This window comes from Chrysoperla carnea, chromosome 1 (genome assembly GCF_905475395.1).
Source record: "Chrysoperla carnea chromosome 1, inChrCarn1.1, whole genome shotgun sequence".
Classification (NCBI taxonomy): domain Eukaryota; kingdom Metazoa; phylum Arthropoda; class Insecta; order Neuroptera; family Chrysopidae; genus Chrysoperla; species Chrysoperla carnea.
This window is the reverse complement of record NC_058337.1, coordinates 42,145,875-42,169,211: the sequence shown is the minus strand read 5'-3', so window position 1 is coordinate 42,169,211 and position 23,337 is coordinate 42,145,875. Positions and strand designations below refer to the sequence as shown.

At 28.6% G+C, this 23,337-nt stretch overlaps 1 protein-coding gene across 2 annotated transcripts in view; it reads left to right on the top strand.

Annotated features, from left to right (window-relative positions):
* The window catches only part of LOC123302593 (phosphoinositide 3-kinase adapter protein 1), a 140,908-nt gene extending 119,629 nt beyond the window's left edge, over window positions 1-21,279 (top strand). Inside the window, exons 3-14 of one of the 2 annotated variants that reach the window (XM_044885606.1) lie at window positions 10,572-10,734; window positions 12,835-13,079; window positions 13,141-13,316; window positions 14,545-14,841; window positions 17,566-17,701; window positions 17,772-17,962; window positions 18,048-18,126; window positions 18,186-18,317; window positions 18,831-19,463; window positions 19,714-19,991; window positions 20,610-20,688; window positions 20,777-21,279. In XM_044885606.1, the coding sequence (XP_044741541.1) occupies window positions 10,572-10,734; window positions 12,835-13,079; window positions 13,141-13,316; window positions 14,545-14,841; window positions 17,566-17,701; window positions 17,772-17,962; window positions 18,048-18,126; window positions 18,186-18,317; window positions 18,831-19,463; window positions 19,714-19,991; window positions 20,610-20,688; window positions 20,777-21,075 (2,708 nt within the window). In that variant the 3' untranslated portion in view covers window positions 21,076-21,279. Of the gene's footprint in view, window positions 1-10,571; window positions 10,735-12,834; window positions 13,080-13,140; window positions 13,317-14,544; window positions 14,842-17,565; window positions 17,702-17,771; window positions 17,963-18,047; window positions 18,127-18,185; window positions 18,327-18,830; window positions 19,464-19,713; window positions 19,992-20,609; window positions 20,689-20,776 lie in introns of both variants that reach the window. The other variant, XM_044885597.1, reaches the window with a different exon arrangement.
* Window positions 21,280-23,337: the final 2,058 nt, after the last annotated feature.

Sequence of the window (23,337 nt, the reverse complement as noted above, 5' to 3'; positions counted from 1 at the left end):
GAATAAAATTTTTCGATATCTGGAGTAATTTTCAAAATATCAAAAATTGAAAATTTTGTTTAATTATTTAGCTTTCGATATTTCGAAAATCAAGGCAGATATCGAAAAACATTATTCTTATTTTTCGTTTACAATCATGAAGTTATAGTAAAATTCATCATCAAAGTTGAGAATAAGGTTAGGTTAGGTTAGGTTACATTGGCTATCCACGAAGGACACACTTAGGCTATAGAGCCCATTGTGTTATCATATATTGTTTTACCACCTTTCCGCTGATAATTTCATTTATCAGCTCCTCAATTTCAGAGGCTGAGTAAACCTCCTTCATGCATATACCATGCACTACACCAGCCCATCACAACTATTAGTAAAATTAATTTTGTTGCGACGGCGGAAATCGAACCCGTTACCCCAAGCATACCGCCGACGCAATTGGGCTAATAGGGCGACAAGTTGAGAATAAGGTAATAAATAAAAATAATTAATTTTAACCACAAATCTATACTTTGCTTGGCGCCCCTACTACTTTAAATGATCGTCGATTTTGTAAAAAATTAACTATTTTTTATGATATTTCTATGTCCGTTACCAAATTGAATAATAAATGTTATAATTAAACACAATAAGTACGAAAGTGTAAAATTATTATTATTCTAAAACATCTGTTAACACTAAAAGGGTTATCTAAAAGTGTGCCCTGCATGAGATAAAAATAATGCCAGATTTCATGGTATTTAAAAAAAAAAAGTGATTGTTTCTAAGACTATAAGAATGTGATGATAATTTCTACGATAAAATTAGCCTTTGGCCTGTCTATGGATGGTAAGAAAAAAAGCCCAATGTCATCTAGTTTTTTTTTTAATTGTCAGACATAGCTACTTCCTTTCAAAATAAAGTGATTACTTTTACTCCACCTTGTGTGTATGTTAATGCAGCGTATGCAGTCGTCAAATAATCGATAAATTAAAAAATAAATAATACAATTTTTAATGAAAACAATGAGATATTATAAAACAAGATTAAAAAAATCAAATACAATGCAGTTTTAAAATATGTATTATTTTATGTATTATAAATCTCTCTTATCACAATATTATGAGGAAATTTGTGTACTGTAACGCTAGCCGGACTATGTTCATTTAGTCTTTACAATTTGTGTAGACTATTTCATCTCCTTTATAACCAAACCACACAGTGATTAGTGTTGATTATCAATCGGATTTGCTTCCTTCTTATTGTGTTTACCCACCAAAAAGGGATAATCCTCATGTCGAATTGGCCATATTACCCATAAAAATGTACTTGATACCATAAAAAAACTAGACTTGATACCATGACAAAATTTGAAATTGAAATTGATTAAAAAACGAAGAAGTTATAAGCAATCAAAGATTGCATTCAAAGCTTCCATCTCCTTTTTACAAAGCAAAGTTTTATCTGTAATCTCTGTGGCGATATCCACGTATGACGTCTCTTTGTTTAATTAGGAATTTTAAACGTTCTATATCTTACACACTAGTAAAGATTTTTAAAAACCAACTTCACTTTTCTTCACCAGTGAGAATTCTTCACCCACCTGAAGTGATTGAATCAAAATTTAGTCCGATCCCGTAAATACCTACACAGAAAGTTGCAGTGCAGATAGTTGACACTTTCTGCACGGAGGGAGAGAAACATATTTTGTAACCAGAAGTCTTTCCACTTCATTTACCATTGATATACATTTATCGATAAACTAATAAATAAATGTTTTTCTATTTAATTTCGATTAAATATGACTTTGTACTCTTTGAAAGGTTTAGCTAGTATTACTTATTTTTATTTATAATCATAGACTGATTATAGATAAATTTTATTCTATAGTGTTAAGAATAATTATGCATTATTGAAATGACCCTTATTATAGATAAAGTATGAACTTATTTAATTAGTTAAGTTATTTGTATTTTTATTTCAAACCAATAAAAACAAAAATTTAATATACAATTGTAAATGCTTCAAGTAACGGAATTGGTTTGGGCCTTTAAAATTCAAATATAATTTCAATACTTTTAATAACAGTTTAAAAAACTACAAAAACACGCTTCTGTAACTTCCTGAATTAAAAAGCAAAAAATAATTTCAAAAAAAAAATAAATCGATTTCTAGATTTCAATTATTTAAATATTTTACTGACAGATATTGGTAAAAGTAAAGTCCTTATAAATTATCTTAAAAACACCACGCTTTTTTACGATAAAATGATTTTTTTCTTAATCACACTTTTTTTCTTTTTTTTTTTTATTGAATTTATAGAAATTACTTTCTACTTTTTAGTTCAGCTAGTTAAAAAAAACATATTTTTTAGTATTATTAACTTTTTTTTCTTTCTACTTTTTAGTTCAGCTAGCTACAAAATCATGTTTTTTAAACTTTTATACTATTATTTGTTAATATTATGGAATTTTATCTGCACTTCCACCATAACAGATTTTTTAGATAATCGTTAATCCTGAAGATCCTGTTCAGAATAATCGGGAAAACTTGTAATAACTATTGGATTGTCATCGATCCTTGATAAGTATGCGAAGTTTCAATTCAATACGGCGTTTTCAAATAGGTCAAAAAACACGTTTAATGATTCCGTTTATAGATACATAAAATATATACCAAGCTAATAAAAGCATGTAAAAAACAAAATAATATTTAAACTATACTGAATACTAATACTATTATTTCTTTTTATATCCGATCGACCCATCGAATTTGTGATTTTATTTTAAGCCATACTCAAATGGATAAAAAATTTAAAAAAACAATTTTTTTTATATTTTAATATTGGCATAAAGTACGACGTTTTTTTTTATGAACTAAGTTAAACATTTAAGAGTAGAAATTCTTATCCGACTTGAATATTCGACTGTGAACAAAATAAAAACTCAATTTTACTTTTCTTAATTTCACCAAAATAATAAATTTTTGACCATAACGACTCTAATATAGAAAATCTTTTTAATAAAGCCAAGCAAAGTAAAATATTTTTTACTTAAAAAACAAGAAATATTGAGTAATGTTTAATATTACCAACTGTGTTTTAAATTTCTATAAAAAATAGCTTTAAAAAAAACTCTTTGTTTTCACAGTCTTATTTCAATTTTAACTCTTTCGATAGTTGCAAAATAAAAAACTTTGTAGCCAAAATAAAGCTAAAAACATTCAAATCCAAAAACTCTATTCCCCTAAATTCAACACTCGAAAGACAGTTCAAATTTTTTATAATTTAATTGTAAAAAATTATGTACGATGAACATAGCTCAAATTACCAGTATATCTACTGTGATTTTAGTCTATATTGTGAGATTTTAGCCAATACATAGGCTATATCACACATCCTCCATTTTTTTAAGACAAGAATCTCAAAAAATAACTTATTTTCATCAAATTAGAATGAATAAATTGCTTTCAAAAACACATGTGTGAATTAAACTCTTTTTATTTAAGAAGATACAAATATTTTAATAATATTTATCTATTATTTTTAACCAATACTCAGTCAATTAGTCCATTGTATACACTATTTTGATGTATAAACCATTTATCATAGATAAATGGTTTATTAAACATATCAATAATATTTAGACTCCTTCATGTCGATAATTCCGAAACGTAGCAAAATTAATTCCATTTTTAAGTTACTTATAATTTCTTTGTACAAATTAACTATAAAATATATATAATTATAGAAATTAGAAGTCTTCTTTCGTTGAAGATTGACGTTGCGTCAATTCTAAGAGTATTTTAATCATTTATATATGAATTAATATTGGAAGTACCTAGTTCATAAAATTATTTTTACCATTGTACCTCAATTTCTTGAAGTTGGGTCAATATTAACGTTTGTTTTTATTTTCAATTTCTCGACTCCTCCACCAATATAATAAATAATACTGTTTTAGGATAAATAATATACCTACTTTGTAAATTATTTGATCATTAATAATCAACGCTCCCGATTTCTAAATTGATTGAAATTGTAAGCAAGCAATTAATTTCGGCAGACTATAAGGGTTTGTTTTTTTTTAATTGAAGTATTTTATTTATTTATTTATGCCTAGAAGAAGCTATTGCTCTATCTTTTAAGTTATTGCAGCATTTTCAAAAATTCGATATAATCTGACTGAATAAATACACCAAAGACTTTAATCTACATCACTGTGTCAACACTAGAAGTTAATAAATAGTCTATATGGTCATTTTAATGAAAAGAAATTATATAATTAAGTAATAATAAAGTTAAATAAATAAATTATATATATTATATTATTAATTTCATTTGAAGAATGGTACGTTCCTCGTTAAATACAATTCTATAACAATTTTGGACTTCGTCACAGAAACTAGAAATGAGAGAGAATACTAGAGCAAGATAATTTTTAGAAAAGGTTACTATATTAAATATTCAAAATTTAAAAAATGAGAATTAAATACGACTATGGCAAAGTAAATTTTACGTTATATTGTTACGTAAAACGTTACGTTATATATGCGACTTAAAAGATTCAAGACCTATCAATAAAACCCCCATACAATTACGTGCATGAAAAAAGTTTCAACTCTTAGAGTATTAAACACTTTTCAAAACATAAGGTCCCATGGGCTGTATAATCTTGAAGATAGTTCAGGATTATCGACAGGAATACAACTAAGATCTGTTTTGAACGTGACTCTGTTATGATATGACTACTGTATAGTTTTTTCCACACTGACTCATACACACTCTTTCTATGAATTACTTTTAAAATTTTAAATATTGTTCAAAAACTTTTAAAGTCTGATGTTTATTTTAAGTGTAACACTGTACCCCGCAATACATGCAGCAGCCATCCAGCCACCCTCACAACCATATAACATAACATTTTATAATACACATTCTCTCATATTATCAAAACAATGTTCAGTAACTTCTTTGTAATCTTATTCAATTGTAGTCTAAATTATCTTTACTGTATTGTACGCTATCCAGGCGGCTAATTCATTCCTTAAAAATATCCACTTTTATATTGTTAAAACCATTACACACAAGTACAAGAAACAAGTCGACCAACTTGCACTACCAATATATAAAGGAGCAAACGTTTGAAAAGAAAGCAATATCGATTAATGTTATTAGTATCATTCTTCATTAATAATACCTCAGCTCATACTCCAAAAATTGTTCTAGAAAAGCCTGGTTCCTGGTTCGGGCTAGGTACAATCTATAGCTTACCCAACAAAAACTTGTATTCGTATCCTAGGTAGTAGTTATACAAATATCGATTCGTAATTTTTATACAATCAATACCAGAAAATAAGTCCAACAAAATTTCCATCTTTTTCACCGAATTCGACTTTTATTTGCGAATAAAAAGTTTTACTAAACTGGTCTTGACTGTATCAGTTTTTTCATCGTAAGTACCCTTTTTATAAATCGTGAAAATATACGGTTTGTTAAAATACCGCAAGTCTGTTGTCACTGACTCATGAACCATAATTAAGTTGTACAGCTAGGACAATATCGTAGATGACATATTGGGAAAAGTAAAAGATTCTGTATTGGTAATTTTAAAATTTATTAGTTTCATGCGCTTCCACCATAAAATTAAATAATAATTCACTGGTCAAAAAATTTTTACTTTTTTTTTATCACATTGATGTGATAGAACATTTCTTATAGTTTTTATGGTGTTGAATTCCAATTCGGCTTCATAATTTCTCTAATACATAAGGTTTTCGAAATATTTATACCTAAAAAGTGAAAAGTCCTTTTTTCGGTTATATTCGAAAATCCATAACGCCCGTAACACGTAATTATTTTCTCATATGTAAATTGAAAGTCTTCCTTTTCCTTCTCTCTTCTTTTAAAACACTTTTTGAATCCTTTTTGCTTTTCGAGATATTTATAATAGTTAAAATACCCATTTTATTACTTCTAATATAAATATTTAGGTATAATTAATTAATCCAACTTATTTATTACCTATTTATTCTATTTCTTGGAAAGACTCACTGGTGAAAAATAACTTATAATTTAGGAGAAAACATTTTTTTTTTTTCAATATAAAAGGGCGAATTTCTCGAAAGCGTGAGGTACTGAATCAGTTTTGAACTCAGATTCGTATTCAGCACTTCGAAAACCATTCAAAAAGTAAACTCATGCATCTGACGCAAAATTTATGTTGCCCAGTGATTAACGCTAATGTATTTATAAAATTTTATTGAAATCCCTAGTATTATTCAATCCTTGCATATCTCCTTAAGTTTTTATATATTTATATTTTATTTAATATTTGTTGATGTAAGCAACAGTAAAGATAAAATAAACAACAAATTTACAAGAAATACCAAATCGTTTAAAATTATTATTATTTTGCCTAAATAAACGGAATAAAGAAAGATATGAACAAGATGCACTTTATATTAAAAATGAGCTTTGCTTAGAGTTTATGTATGTTGTTGATTTCTTCATATTCTGTTATACGAGTGTTGAGCATCATTGATTATATTGTTGCATTCATTGTTCAAGGATATTTTACAACATTGCCTTTTTAGTATTTGAGGGAATAACAATCATTTTATTTCTATTTTTGTGATAGTGAACTTTAATTATTCAAATGTGTTGTGTTTTTATTATACTCTGCATATATAAAATAAATCAACAGTATTAAACTTTGTACCGCTTTGAAATATTGAAGGTAGAAAATAACTTTGGTATGGATGTTTATAAAATCAGGTAATTAATCCATTTCCGTTTATGTTATCTATAAGTCTATCCGTGTTCTCGGCAACTCAAAACCAAAAAGAGATGTACAGTGTGTTTGATAGTGCGTTCTTAACTTAGAAAAAGTTTTGAATTCCGAAAGAGAAAAATCGACCAATGGAGTCACGGATTCATGAGACCCACATTTGAAACAGTAAGAGATAGAAGGAAAATTTACTTACAAAAATATTATTTTTGAAGAAAAAAAATTTTGTATATATTTATTTGTAAATGTATTTTGTATGATTTTACAATTTTTAATACTTAGAACTAGCTTAAACGTTGTTAGTGGTACCCAAGCATATGCAGAGTATTTAAATAATTGACTCTGTTAGTTGTTATCTTGATTTGTTTTTAATATGCATTTGTATTGAATAATATGGACTTTGGAACATATCAAACAGCGGATGGATGTATAGGAAAAACAGACGGACAGACAGACATATAAGTTGACAATAAAAACAACGGATTTTTTTTTTTATTTATTATTTACATATAAGGATGGATAAAGTGGAAAGAAGAAGGAATTTTAACACCTAAAGAAGTAACGAATAAGCATAAAAAGATTTACATGCTATGAATTTTAAATTAAAAAATCTATTCGTATACAATAGACGGACTGATTAATATACGGCTCAAAATAATGTTTCACTACAAAAATTACAAAAATGATCAAAATGTGAAGAACTTAAATTTTTAAATTGGATGTCTTCTTTTATAATACAGTCAAACCGAGAGTTCAAGGAAGCACAATCTCGTTCTCGTTTATAGAGGTTTCTCATTAACCCGAGTTTCTCGCTAATGCAGGTACATGGGTAAAATTTCTCTCTGATGGAGGTACGCAGCAATAACAAGTCACAGCAGTTCCTCTCCTATAGTTTCTCCTAAATAATATAAATAAATAAAGCTCTACTGTCGCTTATAGAGGTATAGATAAGTAGCAGTCTCACTTACGGAGGTCCATGAGGAAAAAACAACTCTCTCTTACAGAGGTTTCTGTTTCTCGCTAATAGAGGTTTTGGGAGCTTAAAATGACGGGTCCTGGCTATTACTCTCACTTATAGAGTTTTCTCACTTATCCAGTTCTTACTTACCCAGGTTTGACTGTATATCGTTATGATATACTACAGCATTAATAAATAATAGTTTTAAAATACTAAAAAACACGTTTTTGTAATTAGCTGAACTAAAAAGTAGAAAATAATTTCAAAAAATAGAGTCATGATAGAATGAGGAAAAAATCATTTTATCGTAAAAAAGCGTGGTAAAAGTAAAGTCATTATCAAATATCTTAAAAAGAACCCCAACCTTTCTTACGATAAAAATTTTTCCTTAATCACTCTATTTTTTCGTAACTGCCGACTGTACTATTAATTAATATTATTCAATATGTTTTAAATGCTTTGTGGTGGCCAATATAATACATTTTTTTGAGTGCCATCGTGTAGTGAATGGATTAACGGACCGAATGCGCGCTGATTATAAAAAACGCAATATTATTTTTTTGATCATCTAAAAACATTAAACACTCTTTTTTTATACATATATTAATTTTTTTTTTATTTAGTAAGTTTGATGTTTAGGTATCGACAGCTTAGTTTACATATTTATTATATGTGTGTATAGCTTTAGCTGTTTAGCTTCGTGGGTGTATACGTTTTTTTTTATTACTTGATTTTGAGTTTTTGGTTTTATAAATTGAAAATGGCATTGTTGTAGACAGTTTTAATTTAGTGAATTAATTAACTTCAATAGCTTAAAATGTTTGTTGGTTTTGTGTGAAATAAATTAATATTTTTTGAATTTAGCAAACAAGGTTTGTACCAAACTTTTTTAAGTTTGTATATTCTATTGAAATTTTTAAAAAATCTTATTTCAAAAGAAAAGAAAGTAATTTAAATAAATTTATTGCTGAAACTGACGATTTTAAATCTATCAGTTTGAAAACTTATGCAATTCTAGTGATAATATAATATTTTGTCTGAGATTATCAAGACATTCGCATTTATATACTACAAAATACAAATTTGATGGGAGCGATGGGGAAAATGCATTAAAGTGAAAAGGCAAGTTAATTAATTAAATTAATATCAATTTAAAATCAAGAATATTCAAGCAAATTTATTGTTAACTGAGATTAACAAGTGAAAATTTTCCAGTTTAAAAATATGTACAATTCTAATAACATATACTACGAAATAGAAACTTGGTGGAAGCGGTGGGAAAATTTACATTAGCGAGAGAGTCATACATTGATTTAAAATGAATTAATTTGTTGATATATTAAATTGTTGTTATAAATAATTAGACACTGAGCTTTTAGTCCATTTTATAGTAAATACAGGCTTAATTTTAGAAAATACATGCGTTGGCTGGGCAATATAAACCTAGAACATGGACAAATTAAAAAATTCACTAAAAATGAGGCTAAGAAGTCATAGTATTGTCCATTAAATTCTGAAATTCTACTGATATGAATCAAATTAGCATTAAATGAAAATATGATTAGTATATAAAAATATATAATACTTAGAATTAAAATTCATACTATTTTATTAATAATAAAATAACTGTGATAGAACGAAAACATATTTTATATCTCCTAAATTATACATGCAAAACACATAAATTTAGTTTTTAGAAATTTTTGATTTATTTAAATCAAAAACATGGCCTTCATCTTCAACTTCCTGTTTAATGTCTAGATTAAAAATTGAGACAATTGCAAATGATCAAAAATATTGAACGATAATATAAACTTGAATACTAATATTTAAAAGTTTTTCGATCCGATGTACAGTCTGTGTCACAAAAAATGCACTTGTTTTAATATTCTAAGTGATAAAATTATAACATTATATGTGAATTAAATGTATTGTTATAGTACTTTTGCGTATATATTTTGACTTTTAGATGGAGTGCTATTATCGATATAAAGATATAATATATATAGATTATTATAATCGTCAGTGTAATTTCAAAAGTTCCTATGTTAAAATTTCAATTTTCTTTAAATTTATTCTATTTATCCCATTTTTGGTGATTGATTATTAAATATTATCGAAATAAAATGCAATATATATCGAGGATCGAAAAAGCCGTATATAACGCCCATAAAAAAATTCAAATTTTGACATTCAACCTTTTGAAATATATAAGTGGCGAAATAAAAAATTATTAATTTGGATCGAAAGTCGGGGGTTTATTTTAAGTTTTGAATAAGATAATTCTTTAAAACTTTTCTAAAAATAATAAATAACAGTACTTCTTTCTTTAACAATTTCCGCATATTAAATAATTCCTGAACAACCTGTAGTCTGTCCTCTTGGTAACTCAATCAGTGGATTTACTGTAACTGTATATACAGGATATAAAAACTATTGAAATCATGTCAGATACTAAGTCTTAAATATTTAATCTACTTTGATTGTTGTTTATGTAGGGTAGGTACTAATCGAAGAACCTTAATAAATTATTTATAAATAATATAAAAAATGATGTAATCTTAATTTTTAAGTATAACAAAATTAAAATTTTATTTATATTAATTAGAAAAGAATTCTAAGAATTGTGAATTATATCTTTTTGTCTAAATCGCGACGCGACATACAATGTATTTATAATATGAGTGGTCATATTATTGTGGTGACTTTTTAATTAAACTAAATAAAATCGTACAAACGCACTTGTTCAATCGAAACGTTATAAACATTGTTGTGTGAAAGTTAACTTTATTGTTAGATATTATTATTATTTTTTTTATATATTATTTATTTTTTTTTGTTTTCTATTGCAGGAGGAATAAAAATAAATAAAATGTGCAACGGAACAGGAAACACGTTGGACGATATTGTAATAATATTCAGTCGTGCTTCAGAGGTGGCTGGTTTATGGGCGCCATACTTGAGTACATGCTTTGATCAAATCAGTCAACAACGCGCACCAAGACATCCATTTAAGTAAGTTTGTTGTTTGTTGATGCGTTCGCTATGCTGCTCTCTTGTCTTTTCATATATTATTTGTATGCAAAAAAATATTATTTATGAGCGGGTTTCTAAGAATCATAGATTTAAAATATTTATACGCAAATAAGAAGCATATAAATCATATACGATGAGCCTGTATAATCTCATATCATTGGCAAATGTATAATTTAGTTCCTCGAAAATAAAATATCACTGAGCACGGGCGTACTCAGCTTTCGGCACAGGAGGTAGGGATAGAAATTTCTATATTCTTAATTTTCTGTCATCAGCACACCATCAAATTTTCCAGTCAGTCATTCGTCTAATTTGTCTTTACCAACGAAATCTTTGAGATTCGCCAAAGCATAAACAATCTATGTTAAATCTATGTTCCCTAAATTCCCTAAATCCTTCAAATTACTTTTTTTTTCGAATATTCTTTATATTTGAATGTATCTATACTTGTTATGTGATAAGTTACACAGTCGTTTTAAGCTTTGCATTGCTTAATTTATGTAATGCTGGAAAACGAAGTAGAGCTTCTTTAAGGTTTTTCTAACGACATAAAAGAGAACGTGATATCTTTAAAAGAGAAAAAATATAGTTATCTAAAAAGCAGTATATCACTTAAATAAATCTGACAACACTCCAACCAAACTTTTCTCTTAGTTACAACACACAAAGTAAATTCAACACCGTTGTCGCTTATACAATTCACTTATAGTTTAGACTAGAAATTTGTCAAAAAGTAATCTTTGCTTATTGTTTTTTCGTAAACTAATTGTTCAATTACATCCTATTTTGACTGAAACATCCCTAATTTGTTTATTTACATATATCTAGTTTTTGGTGCAACATATCTAGCTTTGGTGGTATTTTCTTCAGCAAAAACCAGAGTATGAATTTCTATCCTTTACATATTATGTGTCGGAAACTTTGCAGTCGTAATTTTTTGTTTACCAACTGTTCGTCGGAAAATATTTATAGGCTCGTGTCGAAATACCTTTAATTTCTCAACCTTTAATTGTGAAGCACTTATCTTTTTTCCTTCAATTTGTAGTTATGTTTACGTTTTTTTTCTGCCTATCACCACTACGTCAACTGCATACCCGCAAAATTAAAAAAATTGTGCGGTGACACAAAATTCAAACATTATATCAATTCAAAGATTATATGGTTTGCCAAGAGGCCAAGACTACTAACATTTTAAAACTTGCAATTTGAAGAAATTTCCTTTAAATGCATTCTCTTATTGAAATTCTCTGATCAGCACAAATCAGTTCTCACTTTTAACACCCTTCCTGGCGTCAATTTGATACCATTTTGATATCAATTTTTTCCAATAATTTTACCATCCATTATCATCAATTTTGTCAAATAATTTTACCAAACAAAAATCTATGAATAACATAATGAGGTATGCACATCTGTAGTTTGTCATTGTATTTTTGGATATCTTGCCTCAAAACAAAAATTAAACCCCAGATACTTCTGCACGTTTAATCGAAAAGCAAATTTACAAACAAAATACTTTCCTAGAATTGAAATACCGGTTTATATACTTTTGATTATATAACACTAGCTCGACCCGTGCGGTACCCGTGGATAATTTTCTTTCTTTTTTATAGGCAATTTTATTACAGATATGATATACAAATTGCATAATGAACAAAATTAAACCTTAATATTGTTTCTCTAGCTTGTTTTTTTCTAAGCAGTACATTTTAGATCGTAAGTCTATTTTTCGTCATTAGCTGGTACGATAAGCTTTGAAATGAAGAGTAAAACATGCAATTTGATAAAGGAATAAGAAAGATATCGCGTGAACAGGAAAAACAGACTAGAGAAATAATATATTAAATATTTTCACCGAATATTCAAATGATCGAATATAATAGAAATAATAATCTCCATAATTAGTCTTTTAATTTTATCATCGACAGTTAATTTCGAACCCTCGATAATGTCACATATCTTTCTATTAGCCTTAACTATAATATTTCACCTCGTTTAGTCATAATCTTCAATACAATATTGATTTATTTTTTAAATTTAACACAGAGTTGTATCAAAAATTTTCAATATTTTTCTCAGAGTACTTCATATGAGTGTCGAAGAAATAAACGATGGTGTCGGTGCAAATATGGAAGAACGATTGGCCACAGTCAAATTACAAATAATTATTATTTGTCCAACATTAATTAATACTGTTAACGATATTGTAACACAAAATGGTACCTCAGAAAAGAATTTGTTTAATCGTATATTTCAACCGGATCGTACATTAGGAATGTTGTTAGGTGTCACGGATGATGACATCACGGACAAACACAAATCTGGTAAGTTTGACTTAAAAATTAACTTAGGAAATAAATTTTTAATCAATTTCATTGTGTCTAGTTTTATCATGTTACCATCATTGGAAACGTATTGCCGTTAAAGATCAAGATCCACAATTAGTTGGTGAATTCTTGGACTCAGCAATGACAATAATTAGTCGTATTGCTCGACAACAATATATTGCTGCACAACAAGAAAAGTCACAATTTTCTGTTGTTCCAAAAAAGGTCAAAACTGTAAGTAAAAATTTAGTATTATATAGTATTATATTTTAGAGCAAGGTTATATTCGCTTAAAACTAAGGTCGAAAATGTTTTATGAAACCAATTTCAATGCGGAACCAAACGATTCGTAACCCAGAAGCCGTACTTTATAAGTTATTAAAGTACAAACAGCCCGCATTTGAACGTTAAATTTTATTTTCGTCACATAGAAATGTTCAAATATCCTTTTAAATTTTAAATAACTAGCGCATAAGTTTATTCACGTTTACAAGAAAACAAAATAAAAACATTTTCAAGAATGCATGTCCTCAAGTCAGAGTACAGAACAATACTCTCTTCAATTGCGGTCTTTGTATCGCAGTGTTTTCCCGAATGTATGGTCCTCTGGAAAATTTTTTTCTTACAACAGTGGTGCTATCTTAGTATGTTATTGGATTCCAGACATTTTCAGAAAACTTTAGTCCAAAAAACATAATTATTTTCAGAAAAATTAACATTAGTTTTTTTTCTCAAAGAAGAAGTCAATAAAAATGGTGGAAGAAAAAATAAATATATTATTCATATGGAAAGGAGACTTTCTCATTCAAGTTAAAAAATTTTTTTTAATTAAAACGCGATTGGACTTTTGAGATTCAAAACTAGATAAATAAACATTTAAAAAGTTAATTTTCAATATTTTTATGGTTTTTTTTACATGTTTCTCTAAAAATTTCTAAATTATATCATTTTTTGGGGTGAATTTACCCCTGCACAAAAATCAGAGGTAGTTTTCTAACTTTTTAGAAGGTTATTGTCTAGTTTTTATTATAACGAATAAAAAAATCTTGGTTTTAAAAGATCGGCCGCTTATACTACGAGAAAAACGTCGTACCAAAAACCGGTTCCTATTATACGCAGATACCGTTATACGTATATGGCTATAGCTTTTTCTACTTCGATTTTTTTCAAAAAATGTTGGAAGAGTATTTCTCTGATACCAAAAAACATTTTCATGTAAACAAAAATTAATTTTTGCAAATTTTAAATGAGAGAGGCTCCTCAAGAATTAACATGTTACATAATTGAATTGCCCACCCACTGCATCCTTAAAAGTATTTATTTTCAATGCACTTCTAGCTCAGGTTCTTAAAGCTATTAGTTTTTGTAAATTCTTTTGTTTTATTAATTGAATTATTTTCATTAGTTCTAATATAAAAAAAAATATTCGAAAGAAAAAAATTTCAAATTAATGAATTTTTAGGGCCAACGGCGGGTGATTGTACTACTTAATGATCCATTACAACGTGATGATATTGTGAAAGTAAGTGTTGATAAAAGCATTGAAATGATTGAAGTCTCAACAGTAAAACGTCGTAATCCATATACATTACAATTTTCAATACCCGAAAGTTGTTTAGAAGTCTCTATGATGATAAATGTTGTTGTGGAAAAAAATGGTTCATTATTGGGTAGTCAACCAGTCAAATGTGAAAGTCGTTTACGTGAATTGGATCAATTGCTACGTTCAAACGATAATCCAATTGAATTTATGTGCCAGGTAAGAATATTTTTTTCTATTTAAATTAAAACAAGTTAAATTTAAAAAATCGAATACCTGCAGTAAAATTCTACATGATCTTACTCGAGTAAGATATAAAACTCCCCCTAATTTACAGAATATTCATTTTACCGTCTATGTAAAAACTTTAATACACCGAAGAACCCTATTTCTCATTTCTTGGTAACTTTTTTCTGATCAATCGCTGTCCAATCTATTTTGTTTTTTATCTAGATTCTAGGAAGTTATTATAGTACGAAAGGAATCAAAATGTATAGACATTACCTGATGTTTTCATTTCCTAAGTACTTATACTCGTCATGTATGTTCGAATGTGTTATATTACATTATTTCCAGTGTATTGTTTGTATTGTATGTCAATTATCAAGAAGACCAATATAATGTATAGGTACTCGAGAAATGTAGTAAAAAATACTCGTTAAACTGTCACCTCGAAAGTCGTGGAAAAATTTTTTATGTACACAGAGTTTAATTTTTTTTGTTTAAAATTTCTTTAACCTGTTCGACTCGTTTATCCTACGTGAAAAATTGTGATCCTAATTGTTCACAAAGTTATATCCCCGTTCCTAACCCTTAATCTTGAAGAATTTCCCTCTTTATAAAAAGTTTACTTACCTTTACCTTTACTGCTTCTTCTAAATTCTTTCTCTTACATTAGAAAGTCTCGTAGCAAATTTACACTTGTCTCTCCCTTCTCGCTACACTCCCCTGCGGTGACTCTCTTTTGCGATCTATTGTCACCTATCGATTCCAACTTTTCTACGATGTTCAATCCGACACTTCTATTGCATTATTTCTATCCATGCAAGATTTTCACTTTTCAATTACTTCACATCTTTAATTATTTCGGACAACAGTTTCATTTCGATAATTCGCACTTTTTTAGTAACTCGTAATTTATTTCATATATGTTCTTCCTCAACGTAATAATCGTTGCAAGTAGTGAGACTATCGTTATTCTTATACTTTCCCAGTTTGCCAATTCATTTCCTTTTTATATTCCCGTGTTCTAACATCAAAAACACACTGGCTTTGCTTTGCTGACTGTGGCTGCGTATCAACAATTTATTCTATTGCATATTTAAATGCATTTTGGCCAATAATTTTAAACAAAGTTGAGCAATTTTTTGTATAACATAGGCCAAAATAAATTTCGATTTAGTTTAGTCCGCGGATTTTAGAAAGTGTTACTTGTCAGTTAACTTTTTATTTTTCCTCAATCTCCAGTTTGCTCCATCAAATTTGCCACTACCTTTTGTTTTCTCCCACTCAATTTTTGTATTGGCTTATCCAATGTTCAATAAACGCTCAATTGGCTATCCCGCGAGCTGAAGATGGCCGGCAGGCCAGGGTTATCTACCGTTGTCTAAAATCAAACTATTTTTATAAAATTCACTCCTGTTAGTGTCAACCATATACCTTTATTATTATTCTTTATCTAATATAAATTAAATTAATGGTTCAGTGGCTCGAAACTTGTATACCTACAATGTCTATTCGAATGCATTGAACTATATGAGTAAAATCTATACAATAATATCAGTGGTAAACACAGATACTCGAACACAGGTTATACATCCATCGTTCATTGTTTGTTTGATCAAACAAGCAGGTGGGTGGTTGATCAAACAAAATCACGTTTTACTGCTAATTCATTACATATTTCGTTTGATAAAGTTATGTCACACAATGTAACATTGATAAATATCATGCTTCTTCCTACCACTTAATTTCCTATTAATGTCACATATGTGATGTGATAGTAGTTATATAATAGACCTTCATATGTTTACACAACTTTTATTGTAAAAAATTTTATCTGAGCAATGACCACAACCATTGATTTCATCTTACTAATGATTTCCCAGAATCAATACGGAGCGGTTCTAAAGCATTCCATTTTTATAACTTTACTAATAGACTTGACAATGATTCATTATTGCTGCAAAAACAACTCTTTGTCCTGTGTCATTTGCCGTTTACCTTTATCCCAGGGGTCAAATAAAAAATAATTGATTCTGCCCACTTCAGCTTCTTTGGTCTGTTACTTTCAGGCTAATATCTGGTTATATATAGTAAATATTTCTATACCTTCTCCCTTCTGCCGCCTGTTCTTTCGTCTTATCCCGATTATCCTCTCCCTCTTTCAATCACTTCTCTAAAACCTACCGCCTGTTCTGTGATGATAATATTTCTTCCGAACTCCCTTATTAAAAGACCAATCTTCTACAGCTTTTTCACGATAAACAGCTTTGTGTTTTTCTCTTCTCTTCTTGTTCCTCCATCAGCTATGTAAGCTGAAATGATTTTAATAAACTTAATGATTAATGCCAAATTCAGAGTTCCCATAAGGTGTCCCCTTTGAGCTCGTGATGGACATGGAGCTATATTTTCATCACTAGACTTCTATGTTTGGTGTCAGCATCGGAAGCACAACAAATTTAGAAAAAAGAAAATTATAAAATTGTCTTCTAGCTTGTAAATAAGAATACCGCCTTCTTAAATTTGAAAGGAAATGCTTAACATGAGTAAACATTTATTCATAAAAATTATACTCATTCATAAAAACATTAATTAATAAAAATATGTCGATATTCAATAGTCAGGAGAGAGATTTCATCAATTAACTAACCATCATTATTTAATTTAACACAATTCATTAAATCACAATTTTTTTCACATAGTTAATTTTTTTTGTTCTAGACTCTAGGATTTTCCAGCACAAATCATGAACAATTAGATAATTTTATGGTGCACGCATTTCAACGGAATCTCCCACCTCATTTTAACTTATTAATGCCATCTGGTTTACCAACTTTATCACCTACACCAAAAACAAGTAAATAATGTGAAAATTTATATCAATAATCAATTATGAACAAAACTAACAGCAAAATTTTATATTTTAGCTGCAGAAGAATATCCAACACTTTTACATTTTGCAGCAAAATTTGGTTTAGAAAAATTAGCATGGCAGTTGTTAGAATGTCCTGGTGGTGAACAAGCCTGTGAAATAAGAAATTTCTCAGAAATGACTCCAGCAGAAATTGCTGAGAATTCTGGACATTTGCGTTTGGCTCAAACTTTACGTGGATACATGGTAAGCAAGAAATTTGATGAAAAATAATTTTCACCAAGAACCTTGTAGCATTTATTAACTAAAATATATCGAAAATTATTTTCAGCAAATGAATGAATTCAGTAATATGTATCACATGTTAAAAGGTATGAGTGAAAAAACCGACCACAGCGGAGGCGTATCAGGTAAATTTTATTAAAACATTTATTTTTTTTAAATACTAAATAATTATTTACTTTTGCAGGGAAGAGTGATGAATATTTACTTCCACGACCAGTCGGTGAAACGTACAGTGTACCTCCATCAGCGAAACCATTCTCTCCACCTTCTTCACTGTCATTACCAATTACTGGTTACATGGAAATGAACTCAAATGGTGAGCTAGGTAATAATTTTTTTTTTTTTTTAAGGAATGCTTTCGCAATTTTTTTTGCAAGAAATTATTAACTGATTTACTGAAAGCATATTTCTTTACCACTCTTACATGCCGTTAAATTAGCGTTTAATTATTATTAAAACCTGCTTCGAAATTTGCAAGCTCGCATGCCTTAATATTTATCTTCACATTAACACCTCACCACTTATTGGTATGCTTGCCTTGCTTATTGTCAGGATTTCGGCTTATACCGACTGACATTGCTGAGTTTCATCTCAGTTTTAGGAAAGATACGAAAATATTAAGTTCTTTTTCTAGGTGATGTATGACGACCAAATAGTTCTTTAATTGCCTGAGTAACTCTGAGGGTTTACTTCTACTTAGGTTCTCTATTAATTCACTATTACTTTTAGTATCCTTATGCCTATAGTTGCTTTGCTCCCGTAGGTTCCATGTGTCTTACGTTTTTATATGTTTACGTAGATCTTAATGCTTTATTTAATTGATTTACAGGTAAGCAGTCATCAGCACACACACCATCTCCGAAATCGACACTATCAAATCACTCATTTGGAATGTTATCAAACAGTAATTTAAGTCCCGTACCAACACCAACAATTCCTCTTGATAAATTTCACGAAATCAAACAAATGAGTACCAGTCCGAAATTGACAAATACATTACAAAGGAACAAAGAGCATCAAATAAAATGTTCAAAATCATCGCAGAATATTTTACAAGAAGATCACGTTCAAGCTGAATTAGCTGAAATTATAAATGAATTTAAAAATAATGTATTCACAATTCAAGAGGTTGAGCAGCTAGTGGAAAATTGGAAAAATCGTAATGATGTACAACAATCATTTCGTGATAAGCATGATGCATTAATTAAAATGCGTGAAGAATATGAGCGTATACAAAAATTAATGAAAGAATCAGATAATCATAAAACATCAACACCATTTGACCGATTGAAAAGATTCTTCTCACGAAACAAAACGAAATCTCATAATGATAGCGAAAATTCATCATCTACAATAAATCATCATACATCTAGTCAAAGCTCCAGTCAACTTAAATCAAATATTAAAGATAATCTTTGTCAAAACCATAGACCTGTTAGTAGTTTAAGTCAAAGCAGTTCAAGTAAGTATTTACATAAAATTATGACAAACTTAAAAACTCTTTCTTCCCGTCCTCTTTTTCGTCCGAAAAATAGCTAATTATCGATAATAAACACAAATTATGATTTAACTTAGACTATATACGAATTTACCTTTGCGAGATAGTTATTCTGATTGCTATTGTAAACAACGGTTTACATAAACTGTTTATTTTTAAACAAAATTTATCTTAACTCGTAACCATTTTTACTAAATCACAACGTATTTTACAGGTTCATCTTCATCAGCTCGTATGAGTACCGCCAGCGGTTGTAGCGGTATTTCTTTTGGTGATAGCGGAACACATTCAGATGTTGAAGAGCGAAAACATCTATTCACATTTCATTCAAATTTAGAACAACATAGCAATAGTAATACTCTTGGTGGAAGTTCAAATTACAATTATTTAATACCACCAGCACCAAAACCGGTATTTAAATATGGTGGTAGTACACCACCAGCACCTGGCAGAATATCACCACAAACACCATGGAAATTTAAATCAATCGATGTAAGTTAAAAGTACAGGAAATTAATCATAAATAAAACACAAAGTTTTCGTAAAATAGTCTGTATTTGCTATCAAGCTGCTACCAAAACGGATTTGTGATATTTGATGCGTTTTTGATCCTTATTACCGTCGCAATTCAATCATGAAAACACTTGAATAGTCAATACAGCCAAAAAGTGTTTTTTATTTACCGCCTAGCCGTACATCCCTTCAAAATTCATTGGCACACTTTATTGGCATACTTCTCTCACTTAAATTCTAAAACCAAATATTATTCTTAATTGATCAAATAAAATCCACGATCGTATAAATATTTATACCAAACTACACATTTTGACAAAAACAATGAATTTGCCTTCACGTATGAGCGAATACGTTTCTACTTGATAAAACTTATTCATCATAAGTTCTATCTTCTTCGAAGCCATCCTTGCCGTCCGCTATTTTTTCCAAATTTGTGGTTGTACCGGTAAATTTATCAATAAGGTAATTTCAAAAAAAAAATTCCTCTAGCTAACTATTACAAGTTTTTCTAATCATAAATTCTCGATATTTTATTGACACAATATGTGTAAAAATATTTGGAAAATACCTTAATTGATCTATGAATATTTTTAGGAATCCAATAATACAAATGAAACACGTCCAAATAATGAATACTACATTCAATTTCCACCATCCGGAATGCCAGTCTCTTGTAAGTGATTTGAAATTTACTAATGTTTAAAATGAATAGATCATTTTATGAACAGATCATTTTAACTGAATCTATTTTATTATTACAGCAAATTTTGATGGAAAACTGGATCAAATCAAAGAACTTGATTTACATTTATCTGAAGAAAGTCTGATTGATGAGCCCATAAAACCACCATTAGGAACAAATTCACAAGAATATATCAATATATCAGCGAAAATAGCACAAAAAGAATTATTAGAAGATAGTAATGAAGATTATTTAAATGAAGATGAAAATGACGTGGAGGAACGTTTATTACCTGAATACATGAATTTCCAACCAGTTAACTCAATTAAAAAAAATAAGTCACTACCTCCAAATAAACCAAAGAGAAACAATTCATAAACATTAACCATTTTTAGATATCTCAATATTTTTACAGTATTATTTATTGAAAATAAACACAAATCGTATAAAAATGTTTCGAAATTATTTTTCCCAACGATAGCTTTAAGCTCTCTCAAACATCATTCTTACACTCAATGAATTCTTTGTAATAAATATCTCATCATTAAGCATCATTTAGAATACAAATCAAACGAAAGTATGTAGACTTCCAATTTGTCTATTTTTCAGGCCACTTTTGGCAAATAAACAAATGATTTAGCAAAGAATAATCTTAAATTGTCATTCTGTATCACCGGAATCGCAAACGCTTTCTTTGCATTGTGTTAAACAATTAATTTTTTCAATAATTATGTCAGAATTTGGAAACATTTTTACTATTATTATAAGGAACTGATTTATTTGTACCCAGGTTTATAAAAGATCTCTAATTTAAAATTAACTACAATTTTTTTTTGTATCATTAATAATATTTTTAACCCCCGACTAAAAATAAGGGTGTTCTAAGTTTAACGTGTTTGTTTATCTATGCGTCTTTCTGTGGCATCGTAGCTCCTAAACGAATGAACTGATTTTGCTTTTTTTCTTTTGTTTAAAAAGTAATTTGATCGAGAGTATTCTTATCTGTTTCAAGTTTGAGTTTAGGGTTCCGTACCCGATAACAACTAGAAAGGAGGTGATATTTTTCAAACGGTTGAGCAGATTTTCTTGTCACATAGCTACGAACATTTTCGATCAAATTTCCTTTCAAAACCAATAATAGAAAAGCAAAATCATTTCATCCATTTAGGAGCTACAAACAAATCGATAAGATCCGATTTTTTGTCGGGGGTTTCTTTAAATTTATGTGTTATTTAGATTTGATTTATTTTGTGTTTAGTAGTAGGTTTTTGTTTCCTCAAAAACAGGGTCCAAGGGTATCTTAAAAAGTATTCACTAGAAAATGAATGCCAACAAGTGCCCAGATTGAACACAAAAATGTTCCCAGAAATACTTAGAGTAATTTTTTTTACAAATGAATTTTTTCTCCCCTATATTACAATATTCACAAGTTTGAGGGAAAAACGATCTCATTCCAAAATTAATTCACTCTATTTCGATGATTTTGCAAAGGTCTCGTTTTTGAAGAATGATTACCGAGCAAAACTTGAACAAGGAACGCAAAGACTAAGAATCTTCTTTATTTTTTTAAGTATAATATGAAATCAAAAAAACATCGCTAATTAAAAATATAATATAAACAAACTAGCGTATACCGTGCAATTTTCGGGTTTTCGGGTACAAAAATGAAATTTCAGAAATGTATATTTAGAGTGGTATAATTAGTATATTTTAAAACCATATTAGATGTTTTTTTGATATCACATTGATATTCGTTATAATATTATTAATAAATAAGTGCTAATGTTTATTTAAGTGTCTAATTGTTTATTTAATATCAGCACCTGATACGTATATTTATTTTGATTGTATATATTTTTTTTATTATGAATTTATCAAAATTTATTATTTAATATTTTATAGAAAAATAATTTATTCATTTATTAAATTGAAACGTATATTTTGAAAGTGCCTTATTTTAAATGTACAAACTAGTGCACTTATTATTTATAACCGAAAACACCCCAAAAAAACACTTGGGCTAAAGAATGAAAACTGGTGACAGTGATGATTACTCAGAATTAAAAACTTGAGTTGTAAAATTCACCATTTTTGTAAACAACAGTAACTTGAATAATAATAAACCACCCATTAGACAAAAATAAAAATTCCGTTATTTACTACCAAAAAAAAAAAAAAAACAGAACATTAAAATGAACCTTTTTCCTGGGAGAAGTACAACCAGTCAATATCTAGATGTGTTAATATCGTAATTAATTTCAAGTTATATTTACTATGTCTTAATTAGATATTATTGCTTTGAATGGCTGTATAAATATGTATCATAAATTATCGAAAAATAAATTAAAGGTAAATAACGAGCGTGTAAATTCCATAGAAATATAGTAAATTCACTTGAGATTTCAAAAACAAGTTATGTTCGTACCCCGGTTTTACCAATAACGGATACCCAGTGAAAAATTGTTGCAAATTTCAGGAAAATGGCCCATTTACCGTTTTGAAATTATATTAAAAAATAAAAAATTATATTTTATCTTTTATTGTTAGACATGCAAATCAATATCTTATAAATTGCAGACGTCCAGAGCCAATGAAAATCATATGTAGAAATTGCTAGATCACGCCAAAAACAAATAATAC